At 42.7% G+C, this 23667-nt stretch overlaps 1 protein-coding gene across 1 annotated transcript in view; it reads left to right on the top strand.

Moving 5' to 3' along the window:
- Positions 1-23667, top strand: part of col28a1a (collagen, type XXVIII, alpha 1a) — a 35720-nt gene that overhangs the window by 9574 nt on the left and 2479 nt on the right. Inside the window, exons 11-34 of the mRNA XM_073821593.1 lie at positions 8366-8419; positions 8496-8564; positions 9058-9126; positions 9306-9374; positions 9512-9580; positions 9694-9762; positions 9876-9944; positions 11493-11561; positions 11655-11726; positions 11972-12040; positions 12495-12566; positions 14634-14702; positions 16016-16084; positions 16166-16234; positions 16317-16385; positions 16481-16549; positions 16638-16706; positions 16807-16875; positions 16975-17055; positions 19607-19642; positions 19727-19763; positions 19861-20415; positions 20512-20663; positions 22585-22852. Coding sequence (XP_073677694.1) covers positions 8366-8419; positions 8496-8564; positions 9058-9126; positions 9306-9374; positions 9512-9580; positions 9694-9762; positions 9876-9944; positions 11493-11561; positions 11655-11726; positions 11972-12040; positions 12495-12566; positions 14634-14702; positions 16016-16084; positions 16166-16234; positions 16317-16385; positions 16481-16549; positions 16638-16706; positions 16807-16875; positions 16975-17055; positions 19607-19642; positions 19727-19763; positions 19861-20415; positions 20512-20663; positions 22585-22852 — 2362 coding nt within the window. The remainder of the gene's footprint in view (positions 1-8365; positions 8420-8495; positions 8565-9057; positions 9127-9305; positions 9375-9511; positions 9581-9693; positions 9763-9875; positions 9945-11492; positions 11562-11654; positions 11727-11971; positions 12041-12494; positions 12567-14633; positions 14703-16015; positions 16085-16165; positions 16235-16316; positions 16386-16480; positions 16550-16637; positions 16707-16806; positions 16876-16974; positions 17056-19606; positions 19643-19726; positions 19764-19860; positions 20416-20511; positions 20664-22584; positions 22853-23667) is intronic.

Below are 23667 nucleotides of genomic sequence, written 5' to 3'. Positions count from 1 at the left end.
CAGACTTTACCACTTCTGATCTCACTCACGTATCTAGAAATCTGCATTAAGACAGCAGAATAGCACAAGCTTGTTATGAAGTATACAATTATGAAGTAAGAGTAACACACCTCCCACACGCAGTGAGGAAACGATCAGGCTCACACAGTCAGACGATCTCTCCTGTCCCTGCACTAATGGAATGTGATGGAGGGATTAAGTGCTGTTCTTACACTAGTGTAACATAGCTAAAGCAGTGAATCCAGGCCTGCATGGCATTGTTCTTCTCTGACGGCTGTCTTTGTTCCTCTGGATTAGCATCAGGACAGGGGTTACTATCTCCTGCCCTCCTCCTTCAGTCTCTGTCCCTGTGCTTTTGGTGTGATGTCAGTTTTTTGACCGGATTCAGATTTAGAGAGCTTCGGTTTCCCACACAGTCTTTTCTCTGGTGACTGTCTGGGTGCCATTTGTCCAATGAAAACACATCATAAGTGATGGCATGGCTAGCTTTATGATCCTTGTCTGTTTCTTTTTTTTTGTGAAGCAGCTACAGTTTGTGGATACAAGCTGACCAGTTTGGGTCAAGGTCTGCATTAAACAGTTTACAGGGTTTAAATAAACATTTTAAGTCATTCAAACTGGAAAAAAGCTGAATTTCTTATCCTGCGGCTCCCCTGTTGGACAACATCAATGGCAACCCATAGAACCGCTTTCAGGAAAATTATAAAATTTGTATGTATATATATATATATATATATATATATATATATATATATATATATATAAAAAAATTTCCCACAATTTTTAATAGCTTGAAAAACCTACTTATTCTAACTCCTTCTAGACATTTGGTCTGATTTTCTCCAAAATTGCTTTAGCTTTAGCGTACTGACACCAAATTTGATGACCAATAATTTCTGCTATAATAACCAAGACCTGAGGCTACCTGCACAGTTTTGGCGGAGGGCCACCTAGTGGTCAGTAGATATGAAAAAAATCCTATTTTTGCTTGCAACTTCTGAATGGTTTGGCCAAAAATCACAAAGCTGGTCTCTTTAGATTCAGTGCAGCATGTCATAACAATTTCGGGTGTCTGCCATTTTGAATTTTGTCACAAATTAGTCAAAATAGGCCAGACCTAAAAAAATAAAAAAATAAAAAAATAAATAAAAGAAGGTAATTGCGACTTTTTTCTCCCAGTTATTTCTCGTAATTGCGAGTTTACATCTCGCAATTCTAACTTTGTTTTTCTCAGAAACGCGAAATATAAACTTGAAATTGTGAAATTATAAAGTCAGAATTGCATGATATAAACTCGCAGTTGTGAGTTATAAATATAAACTTGCCATTTTATTCTCAGAACTGAACTTTAGAATGTACTCGGTTACTAACGTAACCTCGGTTCTCTCTAGAGAGGGAACGAGTACTGCGTAAGTATCTTACGCTAGGGGAAAATCCTTTTCCGCGAGATATTGAAGCCAAAAATTATCCTTAATTTTGTAATAATGCAAAACGCGTTGCAGCAGCATACAGACATAGGCGAGACAGCTCGCGCGCCTATTGGCTGTTCTGCGGCAACTGCAGCAGCCTATCGAGCGAGGCCTAGCGTGGCGTCAGACCCAATGAGGACGCTTCGCGCCCACTGCGTCATGTCCCGCCATTATGGGCGTGGTCTAGGCCTATAAATATCGCTCGCAGGCAGCTATTATCTGGTTTTTCATCATCAAAGCAACCAGAGCATGCACATGCACGGCAAGATACGCAGTACTCGTTCCCTCTCTAGAGAGAACCGAGGTTACGTTAGTAACCGAGTACGTTCTCTTACGAGAGGTCTCTCGTACTGCGTAAGTATCTTACGCTAGGGGACCCAATGCAAAACGCCGTGCATGCTGAGAGCTGACTCCAGAGAACCCAAGGGCGAAAAGCCGGGGTTCATAAAGTGCACAATCACCCACAACCCGCTAGGGGGAACAGGGCTTTACTCAGTGAGCTGACACCAGACCGACAGCAGCCTGGCCTGCAGGGCGGGAACCTCTAGGTTATAAAACCTAATAAATGTAGACGGGGAGGCCCAGCCCGCCGCCATACAAATATCGTACAAGGCAATCCCACTTGACCAGGCCCACGACGAGGCCATGCCCCTTGTGGAATGTGCTCTGACACCCAAAGGGCACTGCAGGCCCTTGGAGGTGTATGCCAGTGCTATAGCATCAACTATCCACCTAGAAAGGCTCTGTTTCGACGCAGCTAGTCCCTTGGACCGCCCGCTGAAGGAAACAAAGAGCTGTTCCGTCTGTCTAAAAACAGACGAGCGAGTCACATAAGCTCTTAATGCCCTGACTGGGCAGAGAAGGCTCGCATCTGACTCCTCATTAGAAACCGGTAGGGCTGACAGGGCAATAACCTGCACCCTAAACGGAGTATTGAGGGATTTAGGAACATATCCGTGCTTTGGTTTGAGTATAACTTTAGAGTCATTAGGCCCAAATTCCATGCATGACGCGCTCACAGAGAGTGCGTGTAAGTCCCCTATGCGCTTCACTGAAGCGAGAGCCAGCAGAAACGCCGTCTTGAAAGACAGGTATTTCATGTCAATCGTTTGAATAGGCTCGAATGGTCTACCTTTCATGGCTGCTAGCACCGTAGAAAGGTCCCATACGGGGACTGAGGGGGGCCTGGGAGGGTGCAGTCTCTTAGCTCCTCTGAGGAAGCGGATGACTAAGTCGTTCCTTCCTATTGACTGACCTAGCGCTGTCTTAGAGAATGCTGCTATGGCCGCCACATAAACTTTGAGCGTGGACGGGGCTCTGCCCTTGTCCAGCAGCTCTTGCAGGAAGGAAAGCACCTCCGTCACACCGCATTCTGCGGGTGACAGGCCACGGGCTGTGCACCAGCCCGAAAACACTGACCACTTTGAGGAATAGAGCCGTCTCGTAGACTGAGCTCTAGCCTGCGTAATCGTGTTTAACACCCCTTTAGGGAGTTCATCACATATCCGTTGGTGGCCCAGACATGAAGGGCCCACAACTCGGGATGAGGATGCCAAATCGAGCCGCGGGCCTGAGAGAGGAGGTTCCTCCTCATTGGTACTGGCCACGGAGCAGAGCTCGACAGCTGCATCAGCGCTGGGAACCAAGGCTGGTTTTCCCAAAACGGCGCTACTAGCAGCACTGGACATCCTGTTTCCCTGATCCGTTCTATCACCTGAGGCAGGAGAGAAACGGGGGGAAACGCATAGAGGGGGCAGCGAGGCCACACATGAGCCAGCGCGTCCCTGCTCTTGGAGAAAAATTCCGGACAGTGAGCGTTGTGCTGAGACGCAAACAGGTCTACTTCCGCTCTGCCGAAGTTTTTCCACAGTAATTGTACTGTCTGCGGATGCAGGGACCATTCGCCCGCCGGAACATCGTTCCTGGACAGTCTGTCCGGCCCTATGTTCAGAAGCCCTGGCACATGCGCTGCTCTCAGCGAGCGCAGATTGCACTGAGCCCACACCAGGAGGCGTTCCGTTAACCTGTACAGGTTCCTGGACCTGAGGCCGCCCTGGCGATTTATGTAGGATACCACAGACATGTTGTCCGAGCGGACTAGGACGTGGTTCCCTTCTATCTGGGGACAGAAACGTACCAGTGCGTTTTCTACTGCCAGCATTTCGAGGCAGTTGATGTGCAGGAGTTTTTCCCGCACTGACCACTGGCCAAAGGCCGGCCTGCCGTCTAGCAGAGCCCCCCATCCCGAGGTGGACGCGTCCGTGGACACCACTTTCATCCTCGAGGAAATCCCCAGGCTTACACCTGACTGGTACCAGTCGGTCGCCTTCCACGGTTTCAGGGCTGTGACGCACTTCTGATTGACCGTGAGGCGAAAACGGCCGGACGCCCACGCTTGGCGTGGAAAGCGCGCTTTCAGCCAAAACTGCAGTGGGCGCATGCGGAGCAGGCCCAGCTGGAGGACTGATGATGCTGAGGCCATGAGACCCAGCATTCTCTGAAATTTCTTGAGCGTGACAGACGCGCCGCAACGGAACGAACTCGCTGTACGCTGAATGTCTAACGCTCGCTGTGGTGATAGTCGCGCTATCATGGACAGCGAGTCCAATTCTGTGCCCAGGAAAGAAATTTTCTGACTGGGAGACAGAGAGCTCTTCGCTAAGTTGACCTTGAGACCCAAAATCTCGAGATGGTCGAGTAAGATAGTCGCGTGCTCTATGAGCACCGAGCGCGATTGCGCTAGAATCAGCCAGTCGTCCAAATAGTTCAGTATTCGCACGCCCCTCATCCTGAGGGGAGCGAGCGCCGCGTCCATGCACTTCGTAAACGTACGAGGTGCTAGGGATAAACCGAACGGCAGGACTGTGTACTGATATGCCTGGCCCTCGAAGGCGAATCTCAAAAACCGCCTGTGGCGTGACGCTATCTGTATTTGAAAATACGCGTCTTTCAGATCCACCGACACAAACCAGTCTCCTTGGCGAACTTGCGCGAGGATTTGTCTGGTCGTGATCATTCTGAACTGTCGCTTCACAAGCACTTTGTTCAGTTGCCTTAGATCTAGTATGGGTCTGAGACCCCCGTCTTTTTTTCGGCACCAGGAAGTATCTGCTGTATAGCCCGCCTTCGCTCTGAGCTTGAGATAAAGGCTCTATGGCCCCTTTTCTCAATAGTTTCGCCAGTTCGTCTCGAAGCAGGTGTGCTGCTTCTGACTTTACTGTGGTTTCGACGCGCGCCGTGTAACGGCGAGGGCGCCGGCGAAACTGCAGCGAATAGCCTTCTCTTATAATGTCCAGCACCCATTTCGAAACCCCTGGAAGCTTTTCCCATGCGTCCGCATGAATAGCTAAGGGCTGAATGCGAAGCGCGCTCCGTTCGTTTAGCAACGGAGGGGCTTCGGTGTGCTGTGGGACGAATGTGTGAATGTGGCTGTGGGGAAACGGGCACATTTAACACACTTTGAACAACGCATGTCGGTTTCGTTTTTACAGAAACCGTGGGGCGTGCAAAATGGAGTGTTTGTGAGCACTGGGAAGTGGGCACTTTTGACACATGTGAACCGCAATCGATCTGAGTCGATTTTATGTGCGCGGGACCTGTGTGACAGGCTGTGCTTGTGTGTAGAGATGGGCACTGGGTAGTGGGCATACTTACTACACATGAAACACCATCGGCCGTGGCCGGGACACCAGAAAATACACTCTTTTGGGGATTTATCTGGGTAGCCGTGAGAACGGCTTTTGCACGCAGGCAAACGGGCGACATTGCCGGTTCGTTGGCTGCATAAAAAACTGGAACAGTCACATTTACTGGAACTGAACGAGCACATAACTTCGGTGGGGGTCCGGCGGCGGGACTCATACACCGTCGTTTTCTTACGTGTGCTAGGACGACTTCGGAGGCTCAGGTTTCAGCTCGATCCTAGATCTCGGACCGCGTCCGGCGGTGCGGCGACCGGATGAGTGGGAGCGATGTCTTGCGCCGTTAACATGGCGGCGCTGCGAGCTGGATGCAGCTGGTGGAGGCTGAGGCTGTGAGCTCTGTGTAGGCGGTTTCGCACGGCCTGCTGCAGAGCTGGAACGCTTCGGTAGGAAGTGCTTCATAGCCTGGGATGCCTTCTGCACTTCGGCAAATCTGTCAACAAAGTCTTTAACAGAGGAGCCGAATAAACCAGCCGGAGAGAGCGGAGCGTCGAGGAACGCGGTGCGCTCGGCCTCAGTCATCTCCGAGAGCGTGAGCCAAAGATGTCTCTCAGTAACAGTGAGAGAAGCCATGTTGCGTCCAATTGCCTGAGCCGCGGATTTAGTAGCGCGGAGAGCGAGGTCTGTGGCGCTCCGTAAATCCGGCACACAGATCGCGCCAGGCCCCTCCTCGTCCAGTTTCCTGAGGAGCTCAGCCTGGTAAATTTGCAGCGTCGCCATCGTGTGCAGCGCTGACGCCGCTTGACCAGCGGCGGCGAAAGAGCGGCGAAGCAGGCTTGAAGTTTGGCGGCAGGCCTTAGAGGGTAGAGCTGACTTAGCGCGCCGTCCAGCGGAGGGCGGACATAAGTGCGTTGCAATGGCCTCCTCGACCGGCGGGAGAGAGACATATCCTCTGCTCTCAGCGTCGTCCACCGTAGAGAACGCCAGAGAAGTAGATGAACGCACTCTCGCCGAGTAGGGGGCGTTCCAGGACTTCGTCAATTCTTCGTGAAGCTCAGGAAGAAAAGGCGCTGGTTTTGTGTGTGCAGCACGCTCCCCTTTAGGTAGGAAACAGCCGTCCAACCTGTTGCGAGCGGGTAGCTCGGGCGAAGACCACTCGAGGCCCAGGCTTGCCGTGGCCTGGGTGAGGATTCTCATGAGTTCTGACTCAATCGAAGCTCTCTTTCCTGAAGGAGCGTGGACAGAAGTGGCAAGATCCGTAGAGCTCGCCCAATCCTCACTACCTGACGCTAGGATAGAGCATGAATCCTCTTCCTCCATCAAAATGGCCTCACCAGCAGCGTCACCGGAAGCAGCGGCGGACAACGGCTGCTTCACATCCGGGACGGAAGCCGAGGAGGACGGTGAAGCAGGCGGGCGAACCGGCGAGCTCAGTCGGCTGGGGGAAGGTTCTGGGGGCCGCTGGGAGCGGCGCTTTTTACGGCGCGACACCTCAACAGGCGGTGGAGCAGCTTCATCATAAAAGGCCAGACGAGTCCGCAGAGTCGCCATTGGCAAAGGCTCGCAGTGAGGGCATCCGCCGTCGGCGAGAGCGATAGCCGCGTGCTCCCTTCCCAGACAGGAAACACAGATGACGTGACGATCCCCGTCGCTGAGCGTGGCTCGGCACGAGCCGCAGGAAGGCATCTTTAAAAAGACGCTTGCTCTTTTAGTTTAGAAATAGTGTGTGTGTCGCAGCGGCAACACACACAGAGCTTAGTAAGGATACGGGCGCCGGAAAGCGCAGCAGGAAGGCAAAGAAGGCAGCGCAGCCAGCAGCTTCGTGACTCGTCCCGCTGAGATGCTCTCTGTCGACGGCGCGGCTTCTTCTCCAGCTCCAGCGATGCGTGTGCTTCGCTTGAAGGATGAAAAATCAGATAATAGCTGCCTGCGAGCGATATTTATAGGCCTAGACCACGGCCATAATGGCGGGACATGACGCAGTGGGCGCGAAGCGTCCTCATTGGGTCTGACGCCACACTAGGCCGCGCTCGATAGGCTGCTGCAGTTGCCGCAGAACAGCCAATAGGTGCGCGAGCAGTCTCGCCTATGTCTGTATGCTGCTGCAACGCGTTTTGCATTATTACAAAATTAAGGATAATTTTTGGCTTCAATATCTCGCGGAAAAGGATTTTCCCCTAGCGTAAGATACTTACACAGTACGAGAGACCTCTCGTAAGAGAACTTGCAATTGCGAGTTTATATCTTACAAGATGTCATGATAGTTTATATCATGTAATTTTCAGACTTTTTTCTTGCAATTGTGAGTTTATATCTTGCAATTGTGAGAAAAAAAATCATAATAGCAAGTTTATATGACACAATTATTTTGAGGGGAAAAAAGTCAGAATTGTGAGATGTAAAATCACAATTGCGAGGATAAAGTTAGAATTGTGAGATAAAAATGTGCAATCACTTTTAATTTTTTATTTAGTGGCAGAAACAAACTTTCATGTTAAACAGCACCATCATCTGGCAGATTTTCTCAAAATTTGGTGCACAGTCCCATTTTTACACAATGTACTAACATCCAGTATTATAAGCTATTCAGCTGTTCAGATTTAAAGCTATTAGCCATTAAAATTAGATTGGCTGTGGCCGAGCCATATTGGAGGATATGCTATTACATACTATATGGCTCATATGGATATGGCATTATTAGGGATTTAGAGTTGTAACGCCCCCTATAGGTTTAACTTTGACATCTGAATATCCTGTAGTCTATGTGTATCAAGTTTCCTTAAATTTGGGCATTGCGTTCAGGAGATACAGCTTAATTTGTGAAAACAATAATGCCAGCCCACTTAATTCACTTATATCTTCGAAGCATTTAGACAAATCTAAATTTATCTGAACTTTTTTTGCCAGCACCATCTGCTACGTGTGCAAAATTTGGTAAAGATCAGTCTAATGATGTATGCCAAGTTCCTATATGTAGGTTATCTTAATTCTTGACTGAGGATTCGATTTTGATTTAGTTCTATTTATTAGGTGAAATTAATTATTAATCAGGATAGGAATCTAAGTCAAAATGTATCAGTAATAATTTGTTTTACAAAGCATGTCACAAATGTTGTCATAATAAATGAACTTGAATAGTCCTTTAACATATCAAGGCACATACTCTGTCAGTACAATTAACTGATAGACTAATTTTAATTAGTTTGAAGTGAATTATATAACATAGAGTAATACTTGAATGTCTGTCTGTTGCAGGGACTGAGTGGTAACCCTGGTGACACAGGCCCTGAGGGCCCCTCTGGACCAAAAGTAAGGAGACTGCCTCTCACAATTTGGATGTGATGTGCTATTATGAATGATAAATGGAAGTGACATCTATATACAGGGTGAGCGAGGACCTAGCGGACCCATCGGACCTCCAGGAGACCCAGGGGTTGGATTTCCTGGTGCAAAGGTAATCAAATGACAAGCTTCAGAATCCTTTAATTAGTTTGATTTCCACATAATAACAATATATTTTAATAGCTGGTTATACAACATACATTATACAACATTGCAAGCAGTATTTAGTGTGGCTGTGGCATGCTAGTATTTTTAAAAGTTTTGTATAGCATGCAGTTTATGGACTTTTTAAATAGATTTCTGAAGGATCATGTGAAACTGAAGACTGGAGTAATGTTGCTAAAAATTCAGCTTTGATTCATAGGAGGGAATTACATTTGAAAATATATTTAAATAGAAATCAGAAGTTTTAAATAATAATACAATTTCACAATATTACAGTTTTTACTGTATTCTTGATCAAATAAATGCAACCTTGGAGAGACTTTAACAGTTAAAAACATCTTACAAATCCTAAACTTTTGAATGGTATTGTATCAATATGCAATTATTATTGTATAATCATAACGGAATCGTATTTATGTATACTCTTTGTGTTTTCTAAGGGGGAGAAAGGTAGCCAAGGCAGACCTGGGCCGACTGGACCTGTTGGTATCGGCGAGCCGGGATTGACTGTAAGTGAATGAAATGTCATTAACACCACAAGAGGGAGATACACATCCTCAGCCATGAGCTTTACTGTAACAGGCAACTATCAGACATCTTATCCACTGAATATATATATATATATATATATATATATATATATATATATATATATACAATATACTAAAGTTGAGTATCTGTTTGTTAGGGCCCACCAGGACCTCCAGGAGTTCAAGGCAACCAAGGGTTTCCCGGAGAGGGTTTACCAGGAATGAAGGCAAGCATTAACCATAAAAGAAACATATATCTTGAATTTTACAAGAGTCTGCTTATTGGCACTGATGTGACTGGTTGAGCTTTATGCTTTGATCATGTAGTAAATAATGTAAAGACGGACTGTTCACCACATTTCAGGGTGACAGAGGATTTGAGGGTCCTAAGGGTTCACGTGGACCTCCTGGAATTAGCATCAAGGGTGATAAGGTATAGAAAAAAAATATAAATATATTTTCAATTAATAAGAAACAACATGTTGTTAGGTGTAATATGACCAACAATAAGACACTGCTGTGAGAAGTTGTACTTCACTTCTGTAGGGTAACACAGGGGAACAGGGTTTACCTGGACTGATGGGATTTCCAGGATTTGGGATCCAGGGTGAAAAGGCAAAGAGAAGTTCTTATCTATCCATAGGTTACACCCTGCATTATTTAATAGACAATCATAGTACAAGCCTTCATTTTGAATATATGTTTTGTTATGGCATTTCTCACTGTAGGGAGACCCGGGACCCATAGGACCACCTGGCCCAAGAGGCCCTCCTGGAGTGGGCATGGTGGGCACTAAGGTACATTGTGTTTTTTTTTTTTTCTTTTTAGTGGCTTGATATTAAATGCAGGATATCTTTAACGAGAGTTCTGAATAAGTACTTCTATTCCATGTATCATAATTAATACCTAAAGCAATTTTAAAGGGATAGTTCACCCAAAAAAGAAACTCACTATCATGTTGTTGCTATTAAAAATAATTTTCAGTATTTAAAAAATCGTTTTTACTGTTAAATGGAATTTAAAAAATAGCTTTTTTGTTGCCAAAAAACCAAAAAAATAAATAAATAAAATAAAATTGACCAAAGCATATAACAAAGGTGCTACAATTTAAAGGATTAGTTCACTTCCAGAACAAAAATGACAGATAATGTACTCGCCCCCTTGTCATCTAAACTCACGGTCACAATTGAAGTCCACTATATGGAGAAAAATCCTGAAATGTTCTTCAAAAAACGTAATTTCTTATCGACTGATGAAAGAAAGACATGAACATCTTGAATGACAAGGGGGTGAGTACAATATCTGTAAATTTTTGTTCTGGAAGTGAACTAATCCCTTAAATTAAATAAAAACTGTAAACATAAAAAAAATATTTTAAAAATCTAGTATTACATTAATAAATATTACAATAGTATAGAAATAATTACAGAATAACACTGTTACAAACCATTATGCAGCATTTTTATGTTTGCGTGAATTATTCCTTTAAAGGAGAGGTTCACTTTCAGAACAAAAATGTACAGATAATGTACTCACCCCCTTGTCATCCAACATGTTCATGACTTTCTTTCTTTAGTCGATAAGAAATTACATTTTTTTGAGTAAAACATTTCAGGATTTTTCTCCATATAATGGACTTCTATGGTGCCCAGAGTTTGAACTTCCAAAATGCAGTTTAAATGCAGATTCAAATGATCCCAAATACAGTTGTAAACGATCCCAGCCGAGGAAGAAGGGTCTTATCTAGCGAAACAACCATTTTTTTTAAATGTACAATTTACTTTTTAACCTCAAACGCTCATTTGACTTTATTTGCATGTTCACTTTGCAAACACTGGGTTGGTACTTCTGCAGCGATGTAGGATGATTTAAAAATTATTTTTTGCATTTGAGGGAGAAAATAAAATGGGAGTTGGAAAAATGGGACACACCATAACTGTCTTGAACTGTAAAAAAACAGAGCTCAGGCAGAGAAAGATGAGCATTTGAGGTTATAAATTGTAATTTCTTTATCGTTTCACTAGATAAGATGTTTCTTCCTTGGCTGGGATCATTTACAAATGCATTTGGGATCATTTGAAGCTACATTTAAACTGCATTTTGGAAGTTCAAACTCGTGGCAACATAGAAATCTACTATATGGAGAAAAATCCTGAAATGTTTTCCTCAAAAAACATAATTTCTTTACGACTGAAGAAAGAAAGACATGAACATCTTGGATGACAAGGAGGTGAGTACATTATCTGTAAATTTGTGTTCTGGAAGTGAACTTGTCCTTTAAGGGCTTTGTGTCATTGGGTTTGTGATTTTATGTAAATATACAAAATATTCAAATTTGATCCCAGGGTGACCAGGGCTTTCCAGGAGAAGCTGGACCGCAAGGTGAGAGAGGAATAGGAGAACCAGGACCAAAGGTATGTACAATTTTAATGTCCTCACAAACTAAAATGAAATATTATACACTATTGAGTATATAGCATCAAAATTGATTGGTTTCATGATTTTAGGGAGAACCAGGCCCAGATGGAGCACCTGGTATTCCTGGTATCCCAGGTGAAGATGGATCTGTGGGTCCAAAGGTAGGTCACAGGTTTCTCGTAATATGGTTACTATTTCATTTAAAGTTTAACCAATGGATGGGCGTTAAAATAAATGAACGTTATATGATGTTTTAAGATGTGGCTATGTAAGCCTTTCTTATCTGTTTTATGAGTGCAAACATAAAGCATCTAATAAACTGTGGGAATTTACCAGAACATGCACTGAATTCCTGTTATATGTGTTTACTCACCTGGGCATTTCTGTCTTCTGTCTGTTATGTTAGGGTGAGATGGGTTTACCTGGTGCTCGAGGTTCAGAGGGCTCACCTGGGAAAGGGATTCCTGGTGAGAAGGTACAATGATGCTCTGATTGATGGAAATATGTCTTTAGTAGTAATATTTCAGAACATTACTGTTTTTACTATATATTTATTTAAATAAATCCAGCTTTGATAAGCATAAAAGTCACTTTTCAAAACCATTAAACATTTAAGACTGTAATAATTATTTCTATATTTTTTTTTACATATTCCTTACAATTATCAATGCCTTTAATTCATGCCAATTTAGATTTTTTTTTTTACTGTCACAGTAATATGATTTAAATGCAAATCACCACTGAGAATGAAAATTGAAAATGTTACCTGGAGATTTTCAAAATTTTCAAATTTAAAAATACTATATTTCATCAACTCCATTACAGAGTTTAGCTATGATCAAAAAGCTGACTAATATCTCAAATACCGTCTTTTATAAATGTAAGTGGAAAATTGTCACTGTAAATCATATTTGTGAATCTCTCTACAGGGGGACCGAGGGGACAGAGGATCTCGGGGTCTCCCAGGAAGTGCTGGAGCAGCGGGACCCCCGGGGTCCAAGGTGGGTGGGAGAGTGACAGAACTTAAAGGTCCCATATTGTACACATTTCTGGAGGTTTATTTTAGTTGTTGATGTCCTTAAGAATATTTGCGGTATAAGTGCCAAAATCCATCTCAATATATTTTTACAGCTCCTTTTTTAGGAGCTCTGTCAAAAACAGGTCAATTTTGGCCCATCTAATTAATATTCATGAGCCTCTCTTCTGATTGGCCTGTTGTTTTCTGAGTGACGTACAGCCAGGCCAATCACAGGTAACTACGGTCATGTATGCTGTAAGCGAGCCCAGAGCCATAGAGAGAGCCTAGCCTGCTGATACTCAACAGGATATTTCAGAATGATCATTAATGTTTTTTTCTTTTACAAACACCGAATGCAGTAAGCTACATAACTGTTGCTTTAGTAAAGCCCCTTTCACAATGCGCGCTGATTCTGGAAAATTATGGGAACGAGTGCTGTGTGAACAAAAGCCAGAACCATAAAGGCAGTGTTGTAGTGATGATGCACGTTATCATGCGACTCTTCACGACAAAAAAAATACATGCAAAGTGGAATGAAGCGGCGATCAGGCAGAGCCAGCTCCTCACTATCAGCGCTGAAGCACAGGGACACATTATCCGTGTATTTACCGGAATCGCTGTGTGAAAGAGGCTGAAGTTGACGTGGCACTGGTCTCTTATATTCACGTTGTTCTGAAGCCTGTGCAATGATGTAGTTTCGACATCTATCGACTGAACAGGGTTTTCTCGACTTGTTTTCGTGTTGTTGTTGCTTAGCAATGTTATGGACACGATATTGTCTGGAGGTGCGTTCCGATCGACAGGGTCCCTACGCAGTGTTCACTGCTCCCTACTCCCTTAGCACGGTACATCCGTTGAAGTGGACTTCGCTGACAATAATCGCTCATTTGGAATGCCCTGGAACGTCATCAAAGCAAATCAACGGCAGGGTCACGCAGATTATGATTTAACATGAATAAATATTGTAATTTATTTTACTTTCAAATTTAAATACATATAAACGCATGTATCTAAAAAATATGGTCCAAATGTATATGTTAAGACCGTTAACAGATTAACAGATTTTTGTGGTCTTATCTCACGCACTTTTTTCCCCACACACAGCCTATATTTAACTATCCTGTGGTAACATTAAATAAAACAAGACAGAGCTTCACCCCGCCAGTTTTACTTTCATTCATAAAATACAATATGCAAATGTAACATGAATCGCTATAACCATTCATAAACACTCTAATTTGTTTAATAAAAACAACATTTATTGCAACCGCTCCATTTCAGAGCCTTTAAAAAAACTTCAACGGCTCTGCTTCATCATTACTTCTAACTAGTGACGCGGTGCGCAATGACAGTTGGGTAGTTTTCCCCGTCCACTTCCTGTGAAGTGAAGTAGCGATGTTCCCTTATTCCCTATGCCGTTTGCAGTGCCCTTCGAACTGAACATGTTCGCTCCCTTCAATTTGGAATCTCAATTAAGATGGCGGAATACTCTGTGAAGTCCACTTCGCAGTCCACTTACGGTCGAATGGAACGCACCTTGGGTTTGACAAAAGGAGGGTGGGACGTGATTGGTGCTCGGGGTGGTGACTGAAGGCGGTGACTGAGTAGATCGGACGTCACATTGTTACGGAAGTCACAGCGGCTCGTGAAAATGAACAGCTACTTTGAAACTCATATGGTAGTTACATAGCCCCTAGACCTAGTTATCATGAAAAAAGACAGGAAATTTCGATTTTGACAATATGGGACCTTTAAAAACATACAGCCTGTTTTTTGAATTGAGAATGTGGAGGTTAATGTCCAGGTCATTGTGTTTAGAGGTTTGGAATGTCAGATGACTTTTAAAGAGTTCATAAAAGGTCTTTAAGGTTTGGTTGTACGCTTTTATGGCTGCTCATAATCAGTCCTTTAACAGTTATGCTGGGTTGTGAGGATATTCACCCATGAAACCCAGAAACTCTATAAAATACATCTGACTATCCACATTCTCTGTATACTCTATAAACATTTTTCAAATAACTGATAATAAAAGATTTTCTGTCATGCATAGGGAGAACCAGGAAGTTTTGGTATGATGGGTTTACCAGGACCTACAGGTCGAGGATTACCTGGTTCAAAGGTGTGTATATATCTATTTATATGAAGCTGAAAAGGAAGTAATGCTCTATTTGTATTAAAGGTAAAAACCTGAGTAATGGTGGGTAACGATAGTGAAAATAATATTCACAGTGCCTTGCGAAACTATTCAAACTATTTTTTTTTTCACATTTCACAAAAAATTCTGATGCGTTGAAGGTTTATAAAAGCATGTAGTCTTCAGTACCCTTAATGGAAGAAGTTTGAAACAAACAGGACTCTTACTAGAACTGGCCTCCTGGCCAAACTGAACAATTCGTAGAGAAAGGCCTTGGTTAGACTGGTGACCAAGAACCTAATGGTCACCCCAGTTGAGCTCCATGATCATATGCAGAGTTAGAAGAGACCTACAAAAGAACAAACATCACTGCAACACTCCACAGATCTGGGTTTAATGGTGGTGTGGCAAGACTCAATCCTCTCCTCATGACACATGAAAACATGCTTGGAATTTTTTGCAGATTTTGAGAAACAAGAATCTCTTGTCTGGTGAATCTCAATTCCAAGCATCACAATTGGAAACCAGACACTGCTCATCACCTTATGTATACCATCTCAAGAGTAAAGTGTGGTGGTAGTAGTGTCATGCTGTGGGGCTGTTTTTTTGGAGTGGCAGGGACTGAGGGACTAATCAAAGTAGAAAAAAGTCAATGAACCAAAATATTGAGATTGCCTTAGTGAAATCCCAGTCCAGAGCATTCAGAACCTCACTCTGATCAGAAGGTTCACCTTCCAACAGGTCAATGAGCCAAAGCACACAGCAAGAGTCACTTATAGACAACTCTCTGAATGTCCTTGAGTGGCCCTAGTCTTGAACCCAATCAAACATTTCTGGAGAACGTGAAAATGTACGTCTGCCCCCACCCAACCTGACAGAGTCTGAGAGGTGAAGAGGTGAGGAAAAGAATGGAAGATAATTGGCTAATGCTGATAAGCAAAGCTTGTCGAATCATACACAAAAAGTCTATAAAGGTGCTTCAGCTAAGTAAGGTAAAGGGTGTGAATACTTATGCAATGTACTTATTTCAGTTTTTTTTATTTTCTATAAATTTACAAAGACAATTCTGTTTTTGCTTTGCCATTATGATAAATGGAGTGTAGATTAATGTGGGAAAAGTAATTTAAAGCAGTTTAACATAAGGGAGCAACATGACATGAAAAAACAAAGAGGTATGAATACTTTCGCAAGGCACTATATGTGCATTCTAACCAAATGTTATACATTACTGTATGTACTGTACATAGGCTCTTTATCATTATTTTGGTTTTCATGTTTTTTTTGTTTTTTTTTGTTAGGGTGAGCCAGGACCTGCAGGCCCCCCAGGTCCTGTCGGAGAGCCAGGTGTCGGGACTACAGGCCCTAAGGTTAAAGCCTCAAAGACATACTACTGTTTGGTTTAGTACGTGTCTTTTAGCCCTAATAAAATCTATGTTGGCATGTTTCAGGGTGACAGAGGAAGTCCAGGACCAGTGGGACCACAGGGAATGAAGGGGGAGGGTTACCCCGGACCACAGGTGTGTAAAGGAGACAAAGACTTTAATAAGAACAACACAGAAAACAAAACTAGCAATATCTACAATTATGCTATATTTTCAGGGGCTTCCAGGGTTGCCTGGACCGCCGGGTGAAGTTGGACCTGAAGGACAAGGAATTCCTGGAGCAAAGGTATTTGTTATTTGCATTTGCAATAAATGATTACTCCGTCTTACCGAAAGTCAGCGAAGCCTAGACTAGAATTTCAACTAGACTTGTTGTTTCAGGGAGACCGGGGCTCACCTGGAGCGACTGGCCCTTCAGGGCCTCCAGGAATTGGATTGATGGGACCAAAGGTTCAATAGCACTTCTTAAAATTAAATAAAATGTGCACTGGGCTCAGAATATATCCAATGTTGATTAATGCATTTGATATTTTAATAGGGTGCAGTTGGCCAGCCTGGTGCTCCGGGTTTTTCAGGACCTCCAGGAGAGGGCATTCAGGGTCCCAAGGTAAGAACCCAAGGCCTGAAGGCCTTACTATCAGCTTGGACAACAAAACACTCTACCATTTACAAGCTTAGACCTCTAAATAAACATTTCATCATCACAGGGAGAACCTGGATTTCAAGGGCCCCCTGGCCCTAGAGGGCCTCCAGGTGACGGACTGCCTGGAGAGAAGGTACTATATAGGCAAACACTGACCAGTTGTAGTATATGTCAGTATAGCTAATACTATGTTACATTTTAAATGTAATGATGGAAAGTCTGATGGTTTCAGGGTGACAGGGGCCTTGTAGGGGAACGTGGGAGAAAAGGGGAGAGAGGAGAACACGGGATGCCTGGACAAACAGGACCCAAGGTAATAACCATTTACCAGCATTCAGTTCTAGCTGATGTTTGCGTGGTTTTTACAGAGTTATAGTTGAGATTGGCTCATTTGAGTCTGAGTGCAGACTGAGACCTGTGAAGGTTGAGTCCAAGTCAAGGCTGAGACCAGAAGAAGGCAAAAATTTTGTCTGTGTGTGTGTGTGTGTGTGTGTTTGTTCACTACTCACTGCTATGTGTACACTTGGATGGGTGAAATGCAGACCACAAATTCAGAGTATGAGACACCATACTTGGCCACATGTCACTTCCGTTTCTTTCCATTTCTTTCCTTTCGCTTCGTTTGATGTTCCAAAGCGATGCTGCTCTGCATGGCCTCATTTGTTAAAGCAAGTTGCCAGGCTGAGCATTGCACGGCAAGGTCTTCCCATAAAGAGGGATTGTTGTTAAAGTCCAAGTCAAGACTGAGTCCAGAAGAGCGTAGAGTCCAAGTCAAGGAAAGATGGTCTTGAATGAACCACATACCACAATTCACAATGTTATAGTACTCAAGACCAGACTTGGCCTCGAATCTGAGTCAAGACAGAGTCCAAATGAGTCCATGACAAGAGCATTAAAATATGGTCCTGGACAAAGACTTGAGTTTGAGTTCAAATTCAGGTTTGAATGCTACAACAATGTTTCTAGGTAAAAAGCACATGAAATACCATTAACCTTACATCAGAGACCTTCAACCCTTCTCCTGGAGATCCAACTGTCCTAATTATGTTCTAGTGGTGAAGTTTTGATGTGGCCCCCAAAAAAGTCTGTTGTCCATTGTCAGTAGTGTAGCGATGCATGCAGTCATTTTAAAACCAAGAAGCTTTCTATTACAAATCTGTGTAAAGAACCTTAAACCGATGCAAAGTATACAAGTTAAAGGTCCCATATTTTCAAAACTAAAATTTCCTGGCTTTTTTCATGATAACTGAGGTCTAGGGGCTATGTAACTACCATATAAGTTTCAAAACAGTCAATCCACAGTAAACTGCAAACAGCCTGCATAAATTAGCTGTGCCTTTTCATGAGCCGCTGTGACTTTCGTAAAAATGTGACGTCCAATCTACTCAGTCACCACCTCTAGCACCAACCACCGTCCCACCCTTCTTTTGCCAAACCCCCAGACAGCATCACATCCATGCCATTGCTGAGCAACAACAACCCAGAAACAAGTCGAGAAAATACTGTTTAGTCCATAGATTTCGAAACTGCATCATTTTACAGGCTTCCGAACAACTTTAATATAAAAGACCACTGGCACGTCAGCTTCAGCCTCTTTTACATAGCCATTCTGGAAAGTACACGGATAATGTGTCCCATGATTTGTTCCGGAATTGTTTGATTTGTTTCATTCACACAGTGGTTTTCTGGAATCTGTTCGTTCATTACACACAACCCGTAAAGATCTCTTACAGATATGTGACATTTGGATGTGAGATGTAATGCAACGCGTACATTTCACTAAACTTAAACTAACCTGACAAACAATCTGTGCTTCAGCGCTGATAGTGAGGAGCTCCCTGATCACTGCTTCATTCCACTTTGCAAATATTTTTTCATCGTGAAGAGTCGCACGATAATGTGCATCATCACTACAAGACTGCCTTTATGGTATTTGGTTCTGGCTTATGTAAATGTTAATTAGACGGGCCAAAATCGACCTGTTCTTGACAGATATAAATATATGTATCTCTTGAAATGAATGGATTTTGGCACTTATACCGCAAATATATATTCTTAAAGACATCAACAACTAAAATACACCTCCAGAAATGTGTACAATATGTGACCTTTAAAGGATTAGTTCACTTCCAAAATAAAAATAATTTTTTTTTTTTTGAGGAAAACATTCCAGGATTTTTCTCCATATACTGGACTTTAATGCGAGCCAATGGGTTGAAGGTTCAAATTGCAATTTCAATGCAGCTTCAAAAGGCTCTACATGATCCCAGCTGAGGAATAAGGGCCTTATCTAGTGAAATGATCTGTCATTTCCTAAATATTATATACTTTTTAAACAGAAATGCTTGTCTTGCACTAGCTCTGTGACACACTTCGGCGTCTTCATACATTACGTAATGCATTGGAAAAGTCACACATGGTTAGTTCTTCGTCTATGTACTCCGGTTTAAAAATGTAGGGTAGGGCGAAGAACTCCATCAGTGTTTTACCTTTTTTTTGTAAAGGGCCTTTCTTTGTACATTCACTTGGTAAACACTGGGTCGGTATGTCCGCCTATGTCATGAGTGACTTTTCCAATATGACTACATAATGCGTGTCAAGCTAGTACAAGATGAGCATTTGTGGTTAAAGAGTATATATATTTTTATTCTTTTTTTTTTTTTTTTTTTTTTTTTTTTAGAAAATGACAAATCATTTCTCTTAGTAAGGCCCTTATACCTTGGCTGGGATTGTGTAGAGCCATAGTTTGAAAATGTAATTTGGACCTTTAATTAAGTATTTTTCTAAACTTAAGTTTTCAAGATAATGTAGATTATACCATGAAAATTGACTTTGTTAATAACAAAATACAACTTAAATTCTAGGGAAAATCAGGAGAGAAGGGAGATCCTGGCCTATCTGTGAGTCAAAGATTTTTCTTCAAACTTTTTTCAGAACACTGACTACTAATGTACAAATAACATACACTGAACTTGATCCCACAGAGAGACGAGGTGATCAGAATAATCCAGGAAATATGTGGTATGTAACCATCCCTGTTATTCAAACAAGTCTATATATAGGTCCTGTATTAGGTGGATGCTCCAGAGCCACTTACGTTTTGTGTGTTTTCTCTTAGGATATGGTCTGAAATGCAGGACGACTCCTCTTGAGCTGGTCTTTGTCATAGACAGCTCAGAAAGCATAGGTCCACAGAACTTTGAGCTGGTGAAGGATTTCGTGAACGCTTTGATCGACCGCGTGTCTGTGAGCCATGAAGCCACACGTGTTGGAGTTGTGCTCTTCAGTCATGTGGACGTGGTGGTGACCAGCCTACAACAGCTGTCTGACCAGGCAAGCGTCAAAGCTGCTGTGCGCAGGATGCCATACCTGGGCGAGGGCACATTCACGGGCAGCGCCATCCACCGGGCCACTCAGCTGTTCCAAGCAGCACGGCCGGGTGTTAGAAAAGTTGTGGTCGTGTTGACAGACGGTCTGGCTGACAAGCGGGATGCAGTGAGGCTAAAAGACGCTGCTGAAGATGCTCACAATGCTGGAATTGAAATTTTCGTGGTTGGAATTGTGAACAGCAGTGACGCACAGTATGTGGAGTTTAGGAATGAGATGAACATTTTGGCATCTGATCCTGATGAAAATTATGTCGACTTGATTGATGACTTTATGAGACTGCACAGTATGTATGCCAATGTTTCTTTTAAATGTTTTTTTTTTTTTTTGCAAATTTTTGCTAATTGCTAAAATTTTTAGCTAACTTACTGTGAATTTACAGCACTGGAAAGTAAGCTGCTGAGTCAGATCTGCGAGAGTGATGATGGACCGTTCTTCAGCCCAAATGGCAAACCATTCCTTCCATTTGGGCCCGAGCCAGTTCCAGACAGAACCGAGGCTCCCAATAGGAATGATTTCAAAGAGGGCAAAGAGGTAATTTTTTTTTTTTTTTTTTAACTTTTTTATACAGTTTTCTGATCTAGCAAATGACTATATAAATTCGTAAGCAAAATACAGGTGCATCTTAAGGAATTAGAATGTCATGGAAAAGTTCATTTATTTCAGTAATTCAACTCAAATTGTGAAACTCATGTACTAAATAAATTCAATGCACACAGACTGAAGTAGTTTAAGTCTTTGGTTCTTTTAATTTGATGCTTTGGCTCACGTTTAACAAAAACCCACCAATTTACTATCTCAACAAATTGGAATATGCCAATCAGCTAATCAACTCAAAACACCTGCAAAGGTTTCCTGAGCCTTCAGAATGGTCTCTCAGTTTGGTTCACTAGGCTACACAATCATGGGGAAGACTGCTGATCTGACAGTTGTGCAGAAAACAATCTCTGACACCCTTCACAAGGAGGGTAAGCCACAAACATTCATTGCCAAAGAAGCTGGCTGTTCACAGAGTGCTGTATCCAAGCATAACAGAAAGTTGAGTGGAAGGAAAAAGTGTGGAAGAAAAAGATGCACAACCAACCGAGAGAACCGCAGCCTTGAGAGGCTTGTCAAGCAAAATTGATTCAAAAATTTGGGTAAACTTCACAGAAATGGACTGAGGCTGAGGTCAAGCCATCAAGAGTCACCACACACAGACGTGTCAAGGAATTTGGCTACAATTGTCATATTCCTCTTGTTAAAGGGATAGTTCACCCAAAAATGAAAATTTGATGTTTATTTGCTTACCCCCAGGGCATCCAAGATGTTGGTGACTTTGGTTCTTTAGCAGAACACAAATAAAGTTTTTTAACTCAAAGCAGTGCAGTCTGTCAGTCATATAATGGAAGTGGATGGGCACCAAACCTTTAAAAGTAAAACAAAACATGCACAGACAAATCCAAATTACACCTTGCGGCTTCAGACAATACATTGATGTCCTAAGACATGAAACGATCGGTTTTTGTGAGAAACTTAACAGCATTTATATCATTTTTTACCTTCAATACACAGCCACTCCTAAACCACAGACAACATCAGAGATGTCTTACCTGGGCTAAGGAGAAGAAATTGTTGCCCAGTGGTCCAAAGTCCTCTTTTCAGATGAGAGCAAGTTTTGTCATCCAAGATGCTCATGTCTTTCTTTCTTCATTTGCAAAGAAATTAAGGTTTTTGAGGAAAACATACCAGGATTTTTCTCCATATATTGGACTTCAATGGGGATTAATGGGATGATGGTCCAAATTGCAGTTTCGATGCAGCTTCAAAGGGCTCTACACAATCACAGCTGAAGAATAAGAGTCTTACCTCACGAATCGATCAACCATTTTCTTAAAACAATAAACATTTTTTTAACATACAAAGTATGTTAATACTTTTTAACCACAAATGAAACAATCAGGCATAATTTTACCTGTCAAGGACAACATTTTTTCTTGTACAACTCGTGAAAACTTGGCTCAAACATTTTGACAGTCTTAGAACAGTTAAATATCAATCTTGCCAGTCGAGCTTTAAGTTGAACAGAAAGTCAGAAAGTTCCACGTCTGTGATTGTGATATGACCCTTATTCCTCATCGGTGATTGTGCAGAGCCCTTTGAAGCTGCATTGAAACTGCAATTTGGACCTTCAACTCGTTGATCCCCATTGAAGTCCACTATATGGAGAAAAATCCTGGAATGTTTTCCTAAAAAACCTTAATTTCTTTGCAAATGAACAAAGAAAGACATGAACATCTTGGATGACATAGGGGTGAGAAGTATCAGGAAATTATCATTCTGGAAGTGAACTTTTCCTTTGAAAACAGAAACACTGATATGGAGAAGAGTTGGTGATATTTTACTTAAAGAGAATGCATTTCCAGATGATGCCCGATCTGATGCCACACAGTCTGAAAATGTCTCTTTACCACAGGCAGCACTTCCAACAGAGTTTGAGACCACTTCTTCTCCAGATGACTATGACGAGATGCATATTAACAACAACTGGACACCCTTTGTTGATGAGTCTTTCAATGAGTTTCCTAAGGTGACAGATGCCCCAGTTGGAGATAAGACGAGGCAATCCTCCATCTCAGTGGTGGGACCCCAGACACCCATAAACTGGCGGCCTGTTCCAGAAATCAGCCCACCTCCACAAACTCTACCTCCACCAGCCCCTCGACCTGACTCCTTCATGAAAGGTAAACATACTACAATTATAGGCCTGATATAGATGTCTACTCCTGGTATTAACATGCATTGTAAATGCATCTTGAGTGCACATTTAAACTTGACTGAAACCTGATTTAGTTCACTTTGAATTGCTTCTGATGCATCTTGAGTAGGGATGCACAATATTTATAGGACAGATAAATTATCGACCGATATGGGTAAAAATTACGTCATTTTTATTTCTCCGATAAATAAATGAAATCCGATCCGATAAAGTACTCTTGCTGGTAAATCAATCAATCAGTCTGGTTTATCTGAGATTCATCTGCTTTCCGAGTGCAAGTGACTGCAGCTGTAAACTGCAGTGACTCTCGGCCTTTGTCGCGTGTATTACGTCATCATCTGTGTCGTCATCATCGACTTCGCCTTTTTCGCGGTGGCAGAGGAGGACGATGCTATTGCTATTTGCAACACAAGTTTAGCAAGGATTCTGAGAGGAGGTAAAAAAAAAGCCGTCAAGTTTTAACACAACAAATCTCACTTCAGAGGTCGTCATCACGGTGAATCTGTTTTAGGGGCCGTTCACATGTCGCGCCTAAAAACGTGGAAAACGCTAGACGGGCCGCTTTCTCTTTCTTTCCAAACCGTTCTGTAGCCTGCTCTGCTGTGGCGTCTGCCGTTGCTAAGCAACCATGACCTGCGCTCTCCATAAAGACGCGGAAGTTTCAGCAAAGGATAAATGGATTTTCAGCATTAAAAATCGCTTGCAGTAGCTCTGTTATTAAATTTATTTATAAATGGTTATTCCTGTACAGCTATGATAAGCTGTTTCTCCACCTTGGCA

This window comes from Garra rufa, chromosome 17 (genome assembly GCF_049309525.1).
Source record: "Garra rufa chromosome 17, GarRuf1.0, whole genome shotgun sequence".
NCBI classification, from domain to species: domain Eukaryota; kingdom Metazoa; phylum Chordata; class Actinopteri; order Cypriniformes; family Cyprinidae; genus Garra; species Garra rufa.
This window is presented reverse-complemented; position numbering and strand designations above follow the sequence as displayed.